The sequence below is a fragment of the Acomys minous genome, assembly GCF_964271855.1.
Source record: "Acomys minous genome assembly, chromosome: 2".
NCBI classification, from domain to species: Eukaryota; Metazoa; Chordata; class Mammalia; order Rodentia; family Muridae; genus Acomys; species Acomys minous.
The window spans coordinates 26263955-26283240 of record NC_140484.1 but is presented as its reverse complement, the minus strand read 5'-3'; the positions used below and the strand labels follow the sequence as shown (position 1 = coordinate 26283240).

At 39.6% G+C, this 19286-nt stretch overlaps 1 protein-coding gene across 2 annotated transcripts in view; it reads left to right on the top strand.

Annotated features, from left to right (window-relative positions):
* Positions 1-2993: 2993 nt before the first annotated feature.
* LOC311592189 (lipase member K-like) overlaps positions 2994-19286 on the top strand; it is a 29826-nt gene continuing 13533 nt past the window's right edge. Inside the window, exons 1-7 of one of the 2 annotated variants that reach the window (XM_084772249.1) lie at positions 2994-3027; positions 5061-5169; positions 12091-12203; positions 13963-14080; positions 14417-14615; positions 15324-15433; positions 16448-16584. In XM_084772249.1, coding sequence (XP_084628375.1) covers positions 12102-12203; positions 13963-14080; positions 14417-14615; positions 15324-15433; positions 16448-16584 — 666 coding nt within the window. In that variant the 5' untranslated portion in view covers positions 2994-3027; positions 5061-5169; positions 12091-12101. The remainder of the gene's footprint in view (positions 3028-5060; positions 5170-12090; positions 12204-13962; positions 14081-14416; positions 14616-15323; positions 15434-16447; positions 16585-19286) is intronic. The other variant, XM_084772250.1, reaches the window with a different exon arrangement.

Genomic DNA, 19286 nt, shown 5'->3' with positions numbered 1-19286 from the left:
GGTGGAGCTAGAAAATATCATCCTGAGTGAGGTAACCCAGACTCGGAAATATATGTTTGGTATACACTTCACTTATAAGTAGGTATTAGCCATAAAGTACAGGGTAACCATGCGATCATTCACAGACCCAAAGAAGTAACAAGGATGGCCCATGGGAAAATGCCTGAAATGGGAAATAAAATGAACATCTGAAGTAGAAAGAAGGAGGGAACTGATTGGGAGATGAGGTGGGTAGGGGTACAAAGATGGGATTCAGATATGGAAGAGGTAGGAGGAGGAGGACGGGGAAAGAGTAAAAATTGGTGAGCAAGACTCTCAGGGACAGGGGAGGCTCCTGGGAGTCTATGGGGTCACTCAACTGAGACTCCTAGTATCAAGGATTAAGCAGCCTGAAGTTGTCATCTCCTATTGCCAGGTGGGACTTCCAGTGGAGGGTGAGGAACACCAACCCACCCATAAAACCTTCAGCCCCAAAATTTGTCCTGCCTAAAAGATATGTAGGAATAAAGATTGGACAGAGATGGAGGGAATGACCAACCAATGATTGGCCCAACTTGAGGCCCACCCCATGGGAGGGATCCAACCCTGACACTGTTAATAATATTCTGCTATCCTTGCAGACACGAGCCTAGCATAACTGTATTCTGAGAGGCTTCACCCAGCAACGGATAGAAACAGATGCAGGAACCCACAGCCAAACAATAGGTGAAGGTTGGGGAGGCTTGTGGAAGAGTGGGAAGGATTAAAGGACCCAGAGAGGTCAAAGTCACCACAAGAAGACTTACAGAGTCAACTAACTTGAGCTACGGGCCTCATAGAGACTGAACCACCAAGCAAGACAATGGACCTATCCCCTCTAACGATATGCAGCAGATGAGCAGCTTATTCTTCATGTGGGTCCCCTAACAATTGCAGTGGGGCCTGTCTCTGACTCTGTTGCCTGTGTTTCCCATAGCTAGGCTACCTTGTCTGGACTCAGTGGTGGAAAGCACATTTAGTATTGCTGTCATGTGATGTGCCAGGGTCGGTTGGTACCCCTTTCCTGAGGAGAAGGGGAGAGGGGAAGGGGGGAAGGAACAGGTATAACGGTGGGACTGGGAGGGAAGGAGGGAGGAGCCTGTGATCAGGCTATAAAGTGATTAAATAGATTAATGAAAAAAAATGAAGTAAGAAAAGTTGGCCACATGATTACATTTGTCCAAAGTATATATGCTGTGTACATTACAGGAAGATGCTCATATTTTAGGATACTGAGTGGAATTTCGTATTAGGAACAAAAGTTAAAATTAAATTTAGAGGAGAATGAACCAGAGAGTGAAGAGCACTGATACAGAAGAATGGCTCCGCCGGGCTGCTGACTGCAATGCTTAAGCTAGTAAAATGAGCTGCAGAAGGTCATTGGGAACAGAGTTCAAGGTCAATTACAGGATATTTATCTGTCCCTTCAGTTCCTTTTTCTGAGAATGTCTGTATTTCCTGGCAGAATGAATTAGATGCTGGGTACTTACAAACACTGTCACTGCAGGTGACTATGGGGAAAGGGACTAGTCAGTTGCCAACTTAGGAACTCTTTCCAATTATTTCTTTTGCAGAGCTTCATAATGCATACCACTGTGTAAGTATAACTGTACATCAATGATAAACAGCTATGAGATTTAATAAGCCAGCTAAACCTAAAAATAAATCTTATTGAATGACTGAAACCATTATACAACTAAATCAAAAGAAATTTTAGCTAAATTTATAATCAAGCAGGATCCAGTGTGTGCATTAATTATTATAACCCAAAGGAACTCTTAGCCGCCTGACTAAAATGCAAGCTGTGTTTTTGGAGAGTTGTTTCATTTCAGTAATATAAGGAGGTGTGAGTAAAGGTGCTTGCAGAGGCCAGAGAGGGTGTCGTATCTCCTGAAGCAGGAGGTGCATGTGGTTGAGAACTTCCTGATGTGAGAATTAGGGACCAAACCCTGGTCTGCTACAAGAGCAGGACACATTCTTGAGCCCAAACCATTTCTCCAGTTCCCCCAGCTTACAAGCATCATGTATGTTCTGATGGATGTAGACATATCTGAACTATAACAAAAAATTACCAATTTATTCAGGCAGCCTCTTCTGTAAATGACTTTCAAGCATGTGTATACACACAAACACACATACACACACATGGAGAGAGAGAGAGAGAGAGAGAGAGAGAGAGAGAGAGAGAGAGACAGACAGACAGACAGACAGACAGACAGACAGACAGACAGACAGAGACAGAGACACAGAGAGAGACATACAGAGACAGAGACAGTTTAGTTCAAAATCTACACAGCCCTAACAGCCCTATAGTTCCTTCAGGATTCTATAATACCAAGCCTCTAGCTAGTACAGATGCAGAAATGGCATCAGGACAAGGAAGGAGCATATTGGAGAATAGGAGGACAAAGTCTTCTTTTTCTCCTTGAGCTAATTGGAACTCTTGGTCATGAACTATTTCTCAAGGAGAGAAAAAAAAAATTGGATTCCACATTGTCTTCATTTCTTGACAGTTTGAATACCCAAGGTAGGAAAAGCAAAATAGTTGGGAGGCTTGCAGTATTAGAAGTATTGCAAACAGGGGTACTAGAGGATTGGACACGTGATGGAGACGCTTATATGGCCAGAAGTGTGGCAGCCTTTATTTGGGGGGAAAGTATTTTCAGAGTGGAGAGTGTGCATTCTGATGAGAAGCTGCCTGCCCACTTCTTCCTTGAGGGCCAGCACTGAAGGTCTGGCTTGGCAAGAGCAGGCATCTTCGTTCTCTCATCACTTTTTTTTTTCATCACTGACTAAGAACTCACCCAGCAAGATTGTCCCGGCAGCATCCAGCATACCTGAAGCTGTAATTAATCTTCCTGTAATTGGGAAATTGCACATTGCAACATATTCTGAATTGTTTAGAACAGAGCAGGTTTCGCTGATAGGCGACTCTGGAAGGAGCTGCAGTCAATCAGAAGCTCTCCCGGCACTGGAAGACTTGACTCTCGGAAGAGCTGAGATCTGGTAGTAAGTGTATGAACGGGCTGTGTTGTTGTATGTCTGTGAGACATGGGGAGTCTTGGAAGGGCACAAGTTTAAGTGTGGATGAAGTCTGCTCTGTTTGAGTCTGTCAGGTCAAGTAAGATATAGAAGATTGTTGTAAAAACATCATAGTGTGACCCGTTGCCATGTATGCTAACAGAAACCATTAATTTATGAAAGGAAAAACTGGATGGAGAGAGACAGAGAGAACTGCTTCAGAGAGTGAGTTACCCCATAGCTTTCTAGGTATTTTTGGATGATATTGCCTTTGAAACAACTTCATATATCATTCTTTTGTAGACTAACAGTGAGAGGAGACACAGGAAGTCTCTACTCAGTGAAACATACTTGTATGTATTTCTGTGGATTTTTCTTCAGAGTTGTACATGTAGAGATTTAGAAAATGGTATTTGAGTAATATATCGTGCTTGGTTTTATAAATCCTCCATTGCCTATTCTAATGGTTGTGAACAAGAATATTATTGGAATCATCTACAGGGGAGTTGTGGGGCTCACTAATGACAAGGGCCTGCTCTCCCATTCTTTACAAAAGTTGTGAATATTCTCCTGTCATTTATGAGAGCTACAGCAGTGTTTTTCAGTTTCTTTGCAGAAGTCTTACTGGCTGAGTGTAAAAACAGGTGAGGATACCATGCCTGACATTGAAGAGAGTTTCACGCCCTCGAGCCTTGCAATTACAGACCCAAATGCAAAGCCTTGGGGGTAAGAATGGATTATAAAATAGGCTGATACCCCACAAGTATTCTAATAAGAAGCAGATAAACATCTTCTGGAAAACTCAAACATTTGTATTGCTGCCAAAAAAGTAAACAAACATATAAATACTATAAGGATGCTGGGCATGATGGCACATGACTATGATCCCAGAACGCTGGGAGGCAGAGGCAGGCTGATCACTGCAAGTTCGAGGCCAGCCTGGTCTACAAAGCAAGTCCAGGACAGCCAAGGCTACACAGAGAAATCCTGTCTTGAAAAACAAACAAACAAAAAATACTATAATGAAGTACTAATGAATATTACAAGGTGGAAGTGCTATGTCTCATAGACTCCAATTTATAATAATAAGAAATTGAGTGTTGGACTAAAGGCATAACTCAGATGTTAGACTGCATGGGACCCTGGGTCAGGGTCAATACAACACACACACACACACACAGAGACATGGACACATATGCACACACCCACATACACATGCATGAACATACACAAACACATACACACACAATATACACATACATACGTGCACATGCCTACACATACATGTTTGTCTCACAGAGAGAGAGAGAGAGAGAGAGAGAGAGAGAGAGAGAGAGAGAGAGAGAGAGAACTTCAGAGGTCCCTAATTTAAAGTAAACTTATGTTGTTACATTGACATTCAATTTTATTTGTTGGGGAGGGGGGAAACTCCAGACAGAGTTTCTCCGTATAGCACTGGCTGTCCTAAACTCTCTTTGCAGAGCAGGTTGGCCTCACTTACAGAGATCCCCTTGTCTCTGTTTCCCAAATGCTGCTATTAAAGTCATGTGCCACCACTGCCCAACATACAATTATTTTAAACTACATTTTATTTTTAAAGTAACTCAAACTAATAAAGTCATTAAAATATACAATCCATAATTAAATTCATAGAAAGATATATCATTACACCCAATAACCACATATAATCATCATAATTTTAGAGTGATCATTCCAATCTTTTTGACAATCTAACATTTTTATTTATTTGCCTTTGAAATTTAAAATAATAAAATTTTATTAATAGGTGCAACAGCTTCTTAAAAATGTTTTTGTTTTTTAACCTGCAGTAATTTTTTTAAAAACTGTAAGTACTTGTCTAATTTTAGGACAACATAAACACTTTTTGTCATGATTTCAAATATCTCCCAGGGATACATGTCATGATACATTGTATATCTTAGCAACTTCAATTAAATAGTTGCACTTTCATCTCTGTGAAAGCAGTAGATGGTAATTTGAAACCTCTCATCTTCCTCTAGAAAACGAATCTCTTCATTTAAGAGAATGAAGTCTCAACAGAAGTTTTAGGTGTGCCATCTTTCTCAATGAAACAAAATTTTTATTAAGTTTTTCATTTCCAGAATATATGTAAGTGCTGTAAATCTATGCTCAAATAGTGCCATTTACGCCTTCTGAGGTTGTGTCACTAATCGCATAGTGCTGCATGAATAAGAAGTATTTCTATGCTGGGTGCAGGGATGAGTTTGCAGCTAACCTGGGCTATATGGAAAGACAAAGAGCAGGGAGAGAATGGAGGAAAGACGAAGACAGAAAGATTATTTTTATGCTCTGCCTGCTAACTAGTCAAGTACATCTCTTTCCATCTTTCCTGTTAAAAGCAAGGAAGTGGAAACTGATTTGTAGAATAATTAAAATAATAATTATTATACGGAAATCTTTTCTTTTCCCGAAGTCAGCTTTCAGGATTCTTTTGTTTCTTAGAGCAGCTCAGCTGTTTTGTGCGGCTGGGGGTAGTAGTTGACACCAGCATGGTAAAGGTGAAGAGTGAATTAGGCAAATAGGCTCTCATCCGGTCAACGCTGCGAACGTACTACTGGCTTTAACATCAGTTCTACTGCGTCAGGTATATAAAGCGCTGTGCCTATAGTTTTGTCCCATGGCTCTCCTCTTTGGGATATAGATCAGAAAACAGGGAAAAGGAAAATAATGACTGTCTCTGAGAACAACGAAGTCAGAACACCAAAAATATCACCAAGGTGGTCACAAGCCTGAAGCTAGTTCATGCCATAATTTTCTTCGGATTGTGTGAATCTGGGGAGGAAGAGATGAAGGAAAGTTACTTGCATTTCTTTATGAAGCACTATGAGCAGAGGCAAGACCTTGGCTTGAATAAAACAAAACAAGCGGAGTAAAATTCCATGTTCCCTGCCAGCCTTTGCCGTTTGACTTATGATCTCATCTGCACACTCTGAAACAGTCATGTGTCTCAGACACTCTAAGTTGGACCCAAAAGACTTTAGGAACTGGAAAGGTATAACACCGTTCCTCATCTGTCATGAGAATGTTGGGCCTGATGACAAAGGACAAGTTGACCACAGAAAGGCATATGGATTTATTTAATCAAATTTTTGTGTGGCAGAAAATGAAGACCCCAAAGGACAGTGAGATTGTTCACCAGGTAGAGAGACTTGCTGCTAAGTCTGGTCACCACAGGTCAATCCCTACACCTTACCTAGAGCCAAGAAGGAATGATTCCCACAAGCTGCCTCTGACCTCCACACGTGAACCTTGGCATGTACAAATAAGCATAAAAAAATTACAAGAGAAATGTGAAGGGCTCAGTAGCCAGGGAAATGTCTATTTATATGCCTGAATTTGATGGTAAATGGACATCTGTGTAATAAGATGTTTTGACACAGAGTGTGATGTCATGGTAACATACCAGAAGGGGAACCCCAGGCAAGCCTATGTAACATTCCTCTTCGCCTCTCTGCATCATTTCTGCCTTCCAGCTATATGGCACAGCTCCTCTGAAATAATTATCAACAAAGAGGGAGTCAGACAAAGCAGTCTTAACGCCTTATTTTACAGAGGACTTCTAATTCTTGTCGCCTGCCGTAGGCAAGAATAATTTCGGTTTCTGTGCTTTCGTTCAAGGTAGGAAGGAGGTAAGACACTGAGAAGCAGAGTTATGTCAGACTTCATGTCTTCCATAGGTCTACTATTAGATGCCTGTATATAGGGTTTCTTTGTCCTGTTGATGAACTGCCTATTGTGTTCCATATAGACTAACAATATGGCTTACCTCCAGCAACACTCTCCCTAGAAACTGGTGCTGTCTGATGTAAATACACCCACTTCAGTAGAGTTACTGTTTTTGTGGTGCATTTTATTCCTTTGCCCTTGTGTTAAAACTATGTTGCTTATTTAAAGAAGGCTATTGGGCCTCGCTTTTAACATTGTTTAACTATTTTTTATAATGTTTGATTATTATTGTTCTTTCTCTCTCTCTCTCTCTCTCTCTCTCTCTCTCTCTCTCTCTCTCTCTCTCTCCCTCCCTCCCTCCCTCCTTCTTTCCCTCCCTCCCTCCAATTATTCTTTCCTCCTAAGGATAGAGATTTCTCATCTCTATTGTTCTTAATTCATCAATCAAGGAAACATTAATAAGGCATAGTGGCACACACCTGCAATCCAAACACAGAGAAAGGCAGTAAAATCTTTTCAAGTCAGCAGCCAGACTGCCATAGATACTGAGTTTCAGGGTAGCCAGGGCTGTGTAGTGAGACTTGTCTCAAAAAAGGGAGAAAGGAAGAGAAGGAAAAAGAGGAAGGGAGGAAGAGAGAAGGGAAGGAGGGGTAGAAGTTGTCAATGACTTGGTTCCTTTTACATACATCAAACGTTTATAACAATTTTCTCAACTTTCTTGGGCTATGAAGATGTCCTACATACATCTGACTTGAATTTGCGTGTTCACAATGGCTTTGTTTTAATGACCAAGATACAAGGATGTTTTCATATTTCAGAGCCCTGTCTCTTTCAGTTTTGTCACTGATAACTTTATGCTCAAATCTGTTATGACAATCTTGTTCCTCTCTTTTCATGACCTACTGTGTTGCACTGTACACAATCTAGCAGCAGTTAACATCTTGAGAAAAATTTTATGAGTAGGACTCAGTTAAAGAAAATCTAGTAATCATGTCCAAGTGCTAGTCTGACATTTATTAGCCCTGGAAAAATAACAATTGTGATGACTTAGTTCGGTCCATATATAACATTATAAGTTAAAGAAAAGATTCTTTATATGGTCAGAATTAAAATTATTGTTAGAAGTAATGAGAACATAGAGATTCTTAGTTCTCTTCATGTTCCTGTTCAGAAGTGATCATTTTACAAAATATGCAGTTCAGTTACTTCTTAAAATTCAGTTGAAGATACTGAGTAATACCCGGTTTGAGCAATGCTAGAGACACAGAAGATAACGTACAGATGAAGTGTGTGTCCTGTTAACATTAGCTGTCATCTGGGCACAGAGCAGTAACACCTGGAGGAAGTCTCGATTGGGGGATTTCCCGGCTCGCACTGGCCTGTGGCCACGTAACCCTCCTAACTTTGCACTCTGTTGCTGTTTTAAAGAGGATATAAACAAGAGCAACTTGGAGGCAATGATTTATCTCGTGTTACAACCCCCAAGTTGTAAGTCTCCAACACTGAGTGAAATCTGGACAGGAACTCACGGCAACTTATTTGGGAACACAAGCCTAAGCAGAGGCGGTGCAGGGAATGCTGCTCACTGGCTTCCTTCCCATAGCTTCTTTAGCCTACATTTTAAAAATAAAAAGCTTATGGGGGTTTACAGTGTTGGAGCATGAACCCATGACCACCCTTGCTGGGGCCATGGCACCAAGCAGAGGGACATGATGCTGGCACCGTAGCTGAGAACTTGCCTCTTGAGATTCAACCATGGGGGAAATGGAGGTACAGACAGACTGACTGGGAATGGCACTGGCTTCTTGAAACCCCAAAGCCCACCCCCCAGTGACACACATATGCTAATGGTATGGCCTATATTTTTATATTTCTCGTAACCACCTGCCCAGGGTAGCACTACCCCCAGTGTACTTTATGGAATTGCCTTTAAAAAATAATCTGATGAAGACATTTTTCTCAGTTAAGGTTCTTCCTTCCAGATGATTTTTGGCCTCTGTCAAACTGATGATGATGATGATGGTGGTGGTGGTGGTGGTGGTGATGATGTTGATGATGATGATGATGATGATGATAATAATAATAATAATAATAACCAAGACAGTATATCTTTTGGGGATTGCCTTTATTGCTAATTGATGTAAGAGAACCCAGCCGACTGTGGATGGCACTATTCCCTGGGCAAGCAGTTCGGGGCTGCATAAGAAAACGAGCTAAGCAGGAGACTGAATGAACCAGCAAGAAACATTCTTCCATGGTTTCTTTTCCAAAGTTCCTGCCTGAGTCCCTGCCCTGAATCTCTTCAGTGATGGACTGTGTGACTTGGAAGTAGAAACCAAATAAATATTTTCTTCCCTTAAGTTACCTTTGATCCTGTTGTTTGTCACAGCAACAGAAAAGAAAACCATAGCGGTATGAAAGGTGATGCTTGCTTAAGAAGCCAGTGATGTAGCTGAAGAGTCAAGATACACACATCCGAAGGAGTCACCGTGTAATACAACAATAGTGATCACTTACTGAGATCCAAGTATTGTGTTCAAGGCTTTGTAGGCACTGTCTTTCATCTCTGCATTGCATCAGAATTTAGTATCTTAAGCTAAATCTACATATAGGTATTAGTTATGATCCTGATGACACAGACAAGGAAGTTAGGTTGGCTGTAAGAGTCCCATGGCCAATAGTAAGCCAGAAAACCAATGCATCTTATCTTAGGTATGCAACCGAAGAGAGCACACGGAAAGAATGAGGGCACGGGAGTCATGTCTAATGGCTGTTGCTGCTCTCTGAAGCTGAATCTGGGATCTAAAATCCGTAGGCTACCATAACCACTGAGAAAAAGAGCCGGAGCTTTAACCTAAAACTTTTCCTGTAGAATTCATTGTTACCTTCCTTGCCACTGCTAAAGCAGGTTGGTCGGAGAGGCCATGATTCTTTTCCAACATTCCTCATCCCCTAGCTGTAGCAGAGAGAAGAAGACAAATAGCCTTTGTTAGAGAAAGGCTATCTTTGGGCAGTAGGAGAAGATTACACTGTTACAGAATGCTACAAGAGATCATAGTCCTGATATTTGCCCAATCAAAATCAGGTAGGACTATTGCAGCTGCCTCCGTAGTGATCAGTCTCTACCTAAAGCAACCTGTGAGAGATGGAATTTTGATTTGGGAATCCATACTCCATTTTATCTCTTCCTTTCCTACACAGACTTTTTTTTACCAAAGAAAATGAATTAATAAAGAAATAAATACTTAGCTAGCTTTTCTCCATCTGTATTCTTTATAAAATGTATCTAAAATAGATACATGGTTAGGTGGCATAATTCAAGCAATAAAATGTTAAGGACAAATAAAATTGTAGAAAAGTAGATTAAACAAAGATAGTATCTTAATTGTGGTACTCTGGCTAGCTTTAACACTGTAAATTATGGTGATCGAGCAAATCATGTTTATGATATGCACATGTGAGAATCTGATCAAGTTATATAGTTATATATAATATACTTACATATCATATGTATGATGTAGATATAGATATATGCATATTTTGTGGAACACTGTTATCCAGCATGCCATGTCCATCATTCGCTTCAGACTGGAGCAGCATTAGTTCCCATAGGAAACCCTGTTAAGACTGGGCCCCTAACATCCCCTTGAAAAAAGAAAAGAAAGGCAAAACGCAGGAGTCAGGGCTTAGATTCATGATGGGCTTGGTAGGTGGGACACAAGGCATTAAAGAAAGCTCAGGAGGCACTGCTTGAGAGGCTCGCAGGACAGTCCTGAGGGACTCAAGAGACCACAGACAAGAAAATCAGGAGGGAAGATGTAAAGGGGCATGGGAGTTGCTCACAAGCAGCTCAGGAGTCAGTAGTGAGATACAGAAGTTACACACATCCCTATGGATGGATAGTTAGTGATTGCTGGAGAAAAACATGTTTGCTAGTGGTGCTGCTTATATAAATAGCCCATGTTCTTGTAGGCAACTTCCACCCACTCTCCTGTAAGAGACACCTGGACTGAACTCTGATTGTTAGATGTGGTACTAAGCCACTGCCCTCTTGTGGTGGTTCTGGCTTTAGTTTTTTGAGGACTCTCTCTACATGAATCTCACAGTGCTTCATGAATGGATTGTCCCACCACATTCCTCTTGCCCTGGCATCCTTGGATAATGTACCACCATTTTTAAATCTCTGTCATAGTCATCCTGGTACAGGTAGCATGGAATCCACATGTCATTTTGATTTTTATTTTCCTAAGAGCTAAGGATATTGAGCATGTTTCTGTATATTTATTGAATTTTTTTTTTTAGAGAATTGTCTGATCGATACATTTGTTCACTTATTAAATTATTTGTGAGAAGTTGGTATTTGATTTTTGAGTTCTTTATGTATTCTGGATGCTAACTCTTTGAAAGATGTAGCAGACAGAGATTTCCTCCCATTGTGTAGGCTGTCCTTCTCTAGTTCCTTGGTTGTGTAGAAGTTTTTTCATTTCTGTAATTTCATTTCTAGTACTTTTTGATGATTGAAGCTTTTTTCAGAAAGTTTTTGCTAGTTCCTATAACTTGAAGTGTTTTCTTCTAGCAGTTTCAATTTTTCAGAACTTATATTAATGTCTTCAATAAACTTTAAATTGACTATTAAACATTATATTTTATGGCTGAATACTTTGATTCTTCTTCATTAATAATTGAATCTTTTAATCTTATATTTTGTAAAAATTATACTGTTAGATACATCACAAAGAATATTTAGTGCATGGTACATTGTGCCTTAACTTTCTTTTACTTCTATTTTTGCAAATAAAATTATTGACCGAGAGATAAAAATGATTTTAAGTGTGGAAACCATGCTGACAAACTTATTCCCATAACGATTTTGTCAATATTTACTGCTACTTTCAGGAAAATGGGGAGAGAAATCCAATATAATGGGGCCAGAGTTATAATTAAGTTGTAGAGATGCAAGTCACATGGCTTCATAAAAACAGATAAATAAAAGCAATTTATCTGATTCCTAGAAATAATCAATGTTCTGTAAGCAACATATTAGTCAATATGTTTTTCTAAAATCATCCAACATTTCCTTTATCCCATTACCCACTAAAAACCTGATTGGTTTTTCTCATACCTATTTCTTTCTTTTCCTCCTTTCCCCTTGTATTTCCTCTTTGTCTTATTTAAAGGATTTCCATGGAATGAATCTTTATTTACTCAGTATGTTGCTTGTTAAAAAATAGTCTAGACATTTATGTTTATCCTTACTTCCTCAGCAGTGCTATAAAAAATCACACCAATTTTCCTTTTGCAAAATTTCTCCTTGATGACAAATGCATTAATATTTTTTTCCAGGCAGACTCCAAATGCTGTGGCTTTTGGCAGCAGCATGGTGTGTGCTTCTACCTGGACCCATATATGGCTGCCCGAAAAGAACCATCATAAACCCTGAAGCCAATATGAACATTGTAAGTCATTCACTGCCTGAAAAAAAAACCATTAAGCTAAGGAATTATTAATTACTCACAATTCTAGGTATAATTTGTGTATCAAGAATTTCTCTAATTACTAAATCTGGATTTTGTCTTTGGGTCCTTGCCAAAACTAATTAATGCTAGAACTGAAAGCTTTGACCCACATTGTAGCAACAATCCTGGTGATCTGAGCTCAGATCTAGTGCTGGCTTCACAGAGCCGAGGTTCAAGATTTATTTGGTGATCCCCTGGCACACAGCCTTGAATCCTTTTTGGGGCTTTGTGTAATCCACCTTAGGATCTTGTGAACTACATCAGTATTTTGGGGTTTAATAAGCCCCAAGATATGGTTTATATACCTTTAAGTCTAAAGAAATTCACACCAGCAGTAGATTGGAATAGTATTATGTTGGAAAGGCAGACCACAAATGTCCACTCTATGCTTCCTGATAGTGGATTAATAAATGGAAGAGCAAACACACGTGCCAACACAGTCCATCTCCAGAATCTGATCCTTTAACCACTATTCTGAGTGACAGCATAACTTAAACATGCACCATGTGCCCCATATGAGCAAATGTGTAACCCTGTGATAAAAGTAGAGAGCTTGCAGTTAAATTTACTGTGTCATTAATCAAGCACTTATCTCTTCCTGACATATTATCTTGGATCAATCATTAATTTTGCTGATCATCAATATCCTCAATTATGAGTGTGTCTAATTCTATCACAAAGACTTCTTAGCAGGGTTGATGAAGTAGCCTAAGCATGTATCTTGTACCAATCGCTTCTGCCTCCATGCATGCCTGTGGACACTGTAGTTTCCGGTGGCCTTCTAACTCGTCTTGTGTTCCTTTATAACACTCTTTCTGTCCAAAAGGCTGGCCTATTAAGCACTATATCTAAATCTCCCTCAAACTTTGTGGGTTTTTTTTTTATATCCAATTAGCCAATGGAAATCTTGAGCATGGGGTAGGAAGAAAGAGAAGAGGGCTTTTTTTGGGGGGGGGGATATTTTTTATTTGATTTTGATAAATACAGAAGTATTATCTAAAGCAAACAGAATAACGGGAACTGTCTTAGTTACCATCCTACAGCTGTGGGAGACACCGTGAACAAAGCCACCCTTACAGAAGAGAGCATTAGTGGGCTTGCTTACAGTGTTAGGGGATTCATCATGGTGAGAAGCAAGCAGACATGGCAGCGGAGCAGTAGCTGAGAACTTTATGTCCTGAGATCAAGGGCTTTTGATTTCTATGTTTTTGTTTTGCCATTGGCCTTGCTCTATTCTTGGGCAGTTAGTTCAGTCAGCCACCTCCCTTGATGTGGTCCTTCCCTTTCTCTTCCTGGTTTCTAATAACCACTTCCTTCCATATGCCTTTGGGACCAAATTAGTAGGAGCTCAGTTGCCATTAACCACAAGATACTTCCCAATCTCCTGGGGTTTCTCCCATTAGCCAAGTATTTACATTACTTGTTGCCAAAACATATAAAGAATGAACTACTGTAGTTGGTGACACTAAGCCTACAGGCATCTTAGATGCTATGCTGAAAATGTTAAATGTATAGTCATCCTATCCTTTGCCGTCAGTCCCTGCCTGAAATACTTCTGGAGTTGTTATGATTTTTCCTGCTACATGCTGTTGGTTAATGCATAGGTTGGTGAACAGTAGATTGATAGTTAAAGGACTATATCACAATGTACACACACACAAAAAAAAATCAAACTGAGCTATAGGTGTGTATTTTTCAGAGTCAAATCATTTCTTACTGGGGCTATCCTTATGAAAAGTATGATGTCATAACGGAGGATGGATATATCCTTGGAACTTACCGGATTCCTCATGGGAAAGGATACTCCAGGAAAACAGGTTTGATTAACTTTGCTTTGAAGTCACAATGCCTGCAATAGGAATGGCTACATGTCCTGGTAGAAGCAGGGGACCTTTCACCATGCAACAAAGCATAGTCCTTTCAGAGAAGAAAGTGTATCCCCACCTCTGGTTTACACAAGTTTTAAAAACCTTTTGCCATTTTTATATATACGATTTGTCCAAGTACAGAGTTCATAGAAGACTGGATCCTAGGCTCACCTAGAGCAAAACCTCATCTTTAAACCTTGCTTATGTATGAAGAAGTCAGAAAGCATCGTTTGCTAGCAGGCTGAAGGAATCAGGTAGGAAACCCTTGTTGTCCGTGTATTTCAGTTCCAAAGGCAGTTGTGTATCTGCAGCATGGCTTAAGTGCATCCGCCAGTGACTGGATTTGCAACCTGCCCAACAACAGCTTGGCTTTTCTTCTAGCCGATAGAGGTTATGATGTGTGGTTGGGGAACAGCCGAGGAAACACCTGGTCCAGAAAACATCTGACACTGTCTCCCAAATCACCTGAGTACTGGGCCTTCAGGTAAAAAGAGCCTGTTCATGAATGAGCACTCTACTCACTTAGAAGCATAAATTCTTCTTGGTTTCCCTTCTCTGTCCAAATCCACCGAATGGAATCTGCAAAAAAAAAGCAAACTAGAATTGTCTCCTCCATGCAGGCTTTCCTCCATCTCAGAAGAAATGCTCTAGTTACTGCCTCGCCACTTGTTTTTTTAAAGCCCTGTTTCTTTCCTGGTGTGACAGACAAGGCTGCGGTTGGAGTGGGAGTGTGTCCTTGTGTCCTGATCAAAATCTGGCTAAGCAGCAAAGAGTTGCACCTGAGGCCTGACAGGCTTAGTCACAGGGGCAAGGCTTGTACTTCCTCAGGAGCTAAGACTCATACCTGAGAGATCACTAAGGCCAGCGATTCCATGGCCTCGTTCCTGCGTTCTTTCTGGATGTCAACATCTCCTGTTTCTCCTCTGGGATAATGGGATATGACTTAGCCTCACAGAAAAAAAAATTATCAGTAGGGTTTCACAGCAGAATTCTTATTCTAGCCACCTGACAGTGTTGCTGTTACAATGAAGATGGCTACAGGAGAAGTTGTCCTGACACACACAGCTCTCACTTTCCTCTCAAGGACAGCCAAAGCTGAGCATCTATCTACGTGTGCAAGGACTGTTTGCAAACACTGCAGGTCTAACAGGCATGCATCGTTTCTAATCCCATCGTTCCTTTTCTTTGGCAGTTGGGATGAGATGGCTAAATATGATCTTCCAGCCACAATCGATCTGATCTTAGAGAAAAGTGGACAGCAGCAACTCTTCTATGTGGGCCACTCGCAGGGCACCACCATAGGTGTGTTTGGGGGCAGACACAATCAATGCCAGGGGTTTCCTTCTGTTTTTGTGAGAGGGGTCAGGTTGTTTAATTGGTTTGCTCTAGTATGGTCTTTAGTCTCTAGTTTGGGGACTTTGAGGAATCGTTTCCTTTAGGTAGGTTCTGAAGAGTAAATAAAACAGGCATGGCCATGGGAAATTGGTCCCTGACACTCAATGTGGAGGTTGATAGGACTTCATTTGTCTTCTCAACAAACATTGAGACCCCAGGTTATCTTGTGAGGAAACAAAGATAAGCACAGTGCCCACTTTACCCCTTGACTCTCTCACAGTCAAGAGAAGGACACTGAAGCAAAATGTAGAATTAGGAAACTGATCATATGCTACAATCAGAGTAGCCCTTCTTGCTCACGAGGCCATGTGTTAAGCTACACGGTGTGAAGAAAGAGCCACGGGGCATCTCAGGCCTCTCACTGCTCTCTCTTGTTGAAAAACACGAACTTTTCTTAGGTTATTAAAATCAGGAAGATTCTCCAAATAGTGTACTCCAAATAAAGTACTAAATAGTACTTTAAGATTCATTTTTATTATGTTATATGTAATATTTTAATGTATATAAAACTATGTGTGTATCTATATGTACATGTCTATATAATCTCATATATATGCAGAAGTCATTCAATGTAGATTTCTGTCCTCACTTGCTTAATAAAGAAACTGATGTTCATAAAAGGAGGTGATTTTCACAGGTAATGAGGTAGAAGCCAAGATGATAGCCTGGTTTTATATTGCACCAACTTCAAGGCAATATAGTCCTTCAGGTTTAATATACATGCTCCACAGAATGTCACTGAACCTCCCCAACACTCTATACAAGCACACTTGCTCTCCACAAGAGTCAGTTCAATCCTTAAGGGCTTTAAAAAGCCCTCCCCATAAATAGCACTTACATTCTATTTTGAATATAACTACCTTCATCGTGATTTGTAATAAAGAGATCATTGGAATGAGATAATATCTTCTTTCCCTGCAGCATTCATAGCATTCTCTACAGATCCAGAACTGGCTAAAAAGATTAAGATATTTTTTGCACTAGCTCCAGTGGTCACAGTAAAATACACTCGAAATCCTATGAGAAAATTAGCCACCCTTTCCAGGAAAGCTGTCAAGGTATGTGGACTCCTCCAGTTTCAAGGGGGAAGACTAGAAGTCTCCCTGTTTCCATAGATACCAAAAGAAAACATGTGGCACATTTAAGCAGTTAGTGATGTAAGGGGCGATGGAAGGGTGCTTATGATGTGCTATCTTATCGGCAGGCTCAGGGAACTCATCCTGACGCCATCTGCTATAGTGTCTTCGTCTCTACCTACAGAACACCTCTCCCAATCATAGCTAGAGACGTAACTTGGTAGTTCTGAGGAATCTTATTCAGTTCCCTCTTTCTGTCCTCAGTACCTGTTATCTGTAGTACGTTTGATAATAGGTTTTCTAACTGGAGTGAAGCAACTCCCTGTGGTTTTGATGTATTTGCCTGGTGATGGCTGAGCATTTCTTTTACACACACTTGAGGATTGCTTATACATATTCTTTTGAGAAACATCTATTTAATTCTATCCCCTGATACTAATCAGATAATTTTGCTACCAAGCAGAGGCCCTTGCATATTTTGAACATCAACCCCATCAGATATATAATTTACATATATTCTCCCCCTTTCCATATATATATATATATCCATTTGTTATTTCCTTTGCTGTTCAGAAGCTTCCTAGTTTTATGACATCCCTATTTGTTTACTTTTGGTTTTTGTTTAAAATGATGCGGGGAATCTTTAAAATTCCTCAATAATTCCAACATTCCAACACACTTTACCTTCACTTTCTTCTGAAAGCTTCAGATTTTACATGCAAACTGTACCTATTTTTAGTTTATATTTATGTACAGTAAGAGGAATAGCTTCAGTTTTCTGCATATGCACATCCAATCTTTGCATCATGATTTATTGAAGAGACGGCTGCTTTTTCAGTGTGTGTTCCTAGGCTATTTGGCTGTCACATATGGCTTTATTTCTAGTCTCGCCATTCTGTTCCATTGGCCTGTGTGTATTTGTTTTTATGTCAATACCATGACATTTCTACCAATGTATCTTTGTATTACATCACGAAATCAGGTAGCATGTCTCTAATTTTTTGCTCAAGATTGTTCTAGTTGTTCATGTTTTGATATAAATTTTAGGATGTATTTCTTGTTCTACGAAGATAAAACTGTTATTTTGATAGGAATTACATTTCAACTGTTTTTGATAGGGTATTTTAATATATGCAAATGGTAACCTAGTTTTATATCCTCTTTGATTATTTTCATCCATTTTCTAGTTCTCATTGTAAAAAATTTTTGCTGCTGGTTAGTTTATTCCAAAATATTTTTACAGTTATCTTAAATGAGAGTGCTTTCTTTACTTCCTTTTAAAATATTTTTCTACTGGTATGTATAAATACTACTCGTGTCCACAGATTGATTTTATATCCTACAACTTCATTAAATTTATTTATAAGTACTAATAGTTTTGTGGTAGTCTTTGGAGTTTCCTATATGCATGATCATAGGCAAATGGTGACCAGTTGAATTTCTTCTTTCAAAATTGTAGAGAAGGTCAGGTGTGATGGCGTATGTCTATAATCCCAGAAGTCAGGAATCTGAGGCAGGGAGATGGTAAGTTGAAGGCCAACATACTTGGCTACATAATGAATTTGAGTTCAGGTCGATCTATGTATCAAGGACCTTTCTCAATAAATAGAGATAAGCAGTAAGTAGATAGACAACGCGCTTTGTTTCTTTGTCTTGCCTTATTGCTCTGGAGAGGACTTTCTGTTCTGGTTTGTATATTATGATGGGTGTGGACAAGCTTGTCTTGTTTCAGGTTCTAGAGAACCTGTAGCTTTCCCCATTTGTGATGATGTTAGCTGCAGAATGATTATGTATGAATTTGATTATGTTTAGATACATCCCTTTCAAGTGAGTTTGTTCATAGTTTTTTTTATCAGTGATAACATGTTTCTGTGATTTATTATTGGAGGGGCAAGTATAACATGAAGTGCATGTGGGTTGGTTTGTGGACAACTTTGTGGAGTTGGCTCTCTCCTTCCAATATGACATGTTCCAAGGATTAAACAACAAGTGCCCTTATCTGCTGAGACACCTTGCCAGGCCAATAATATGTTTGTTTGATTTTTTCTGTTGCTGTTGTTGTTGTCTTCCATTCTGTTGATCTGTGGTATCATGCTTTTTCATTGGCATATTTTGAGCATTTCATCTTTTTGATGAATTGCATTTAATTGGTATAAATTATATTTTCAATGTGTTATGTTTGGTTTACTATGTTTTGTATTAAGGATATTTCTGTCTTTTTACCAGTGATTTTTGTCTGTAATTTTCTGGTTTTGTTATTTCCTTGTCTGATTTGAGTATCATGATAAAATTGGCTCCATAGAATGAATTTGGAAGAGCTCCTTCCTTTTTACTTTTAATAATTCAAAAAATTTTGATATTAGCTCTTCAGTAGATGCTTTAAAGAATTCATCAACAAAACCACTGGTCACGAGATTTTCTTTGATGAGAAGCTCTTCTTTATCAATCCCTTATGGGTAGCTATTATTGACCTATTCAGGTTTCTATTTATATTGTATTGAGTAGCCTCATCAATGAACTCAATAATTTCTTCTAGGACCAATGTTGGGTATCTAAATGTTTGTAGTTAGTGATGATTGATCTTTGTGTTTCTGATGTGGGTTCTGAGAAACAAACTCAGGTCAGAGGAGTGTGCTCATGACCACTGAGCCATCTCTCTAACCCAGGATTTTTAATTTAAAAAA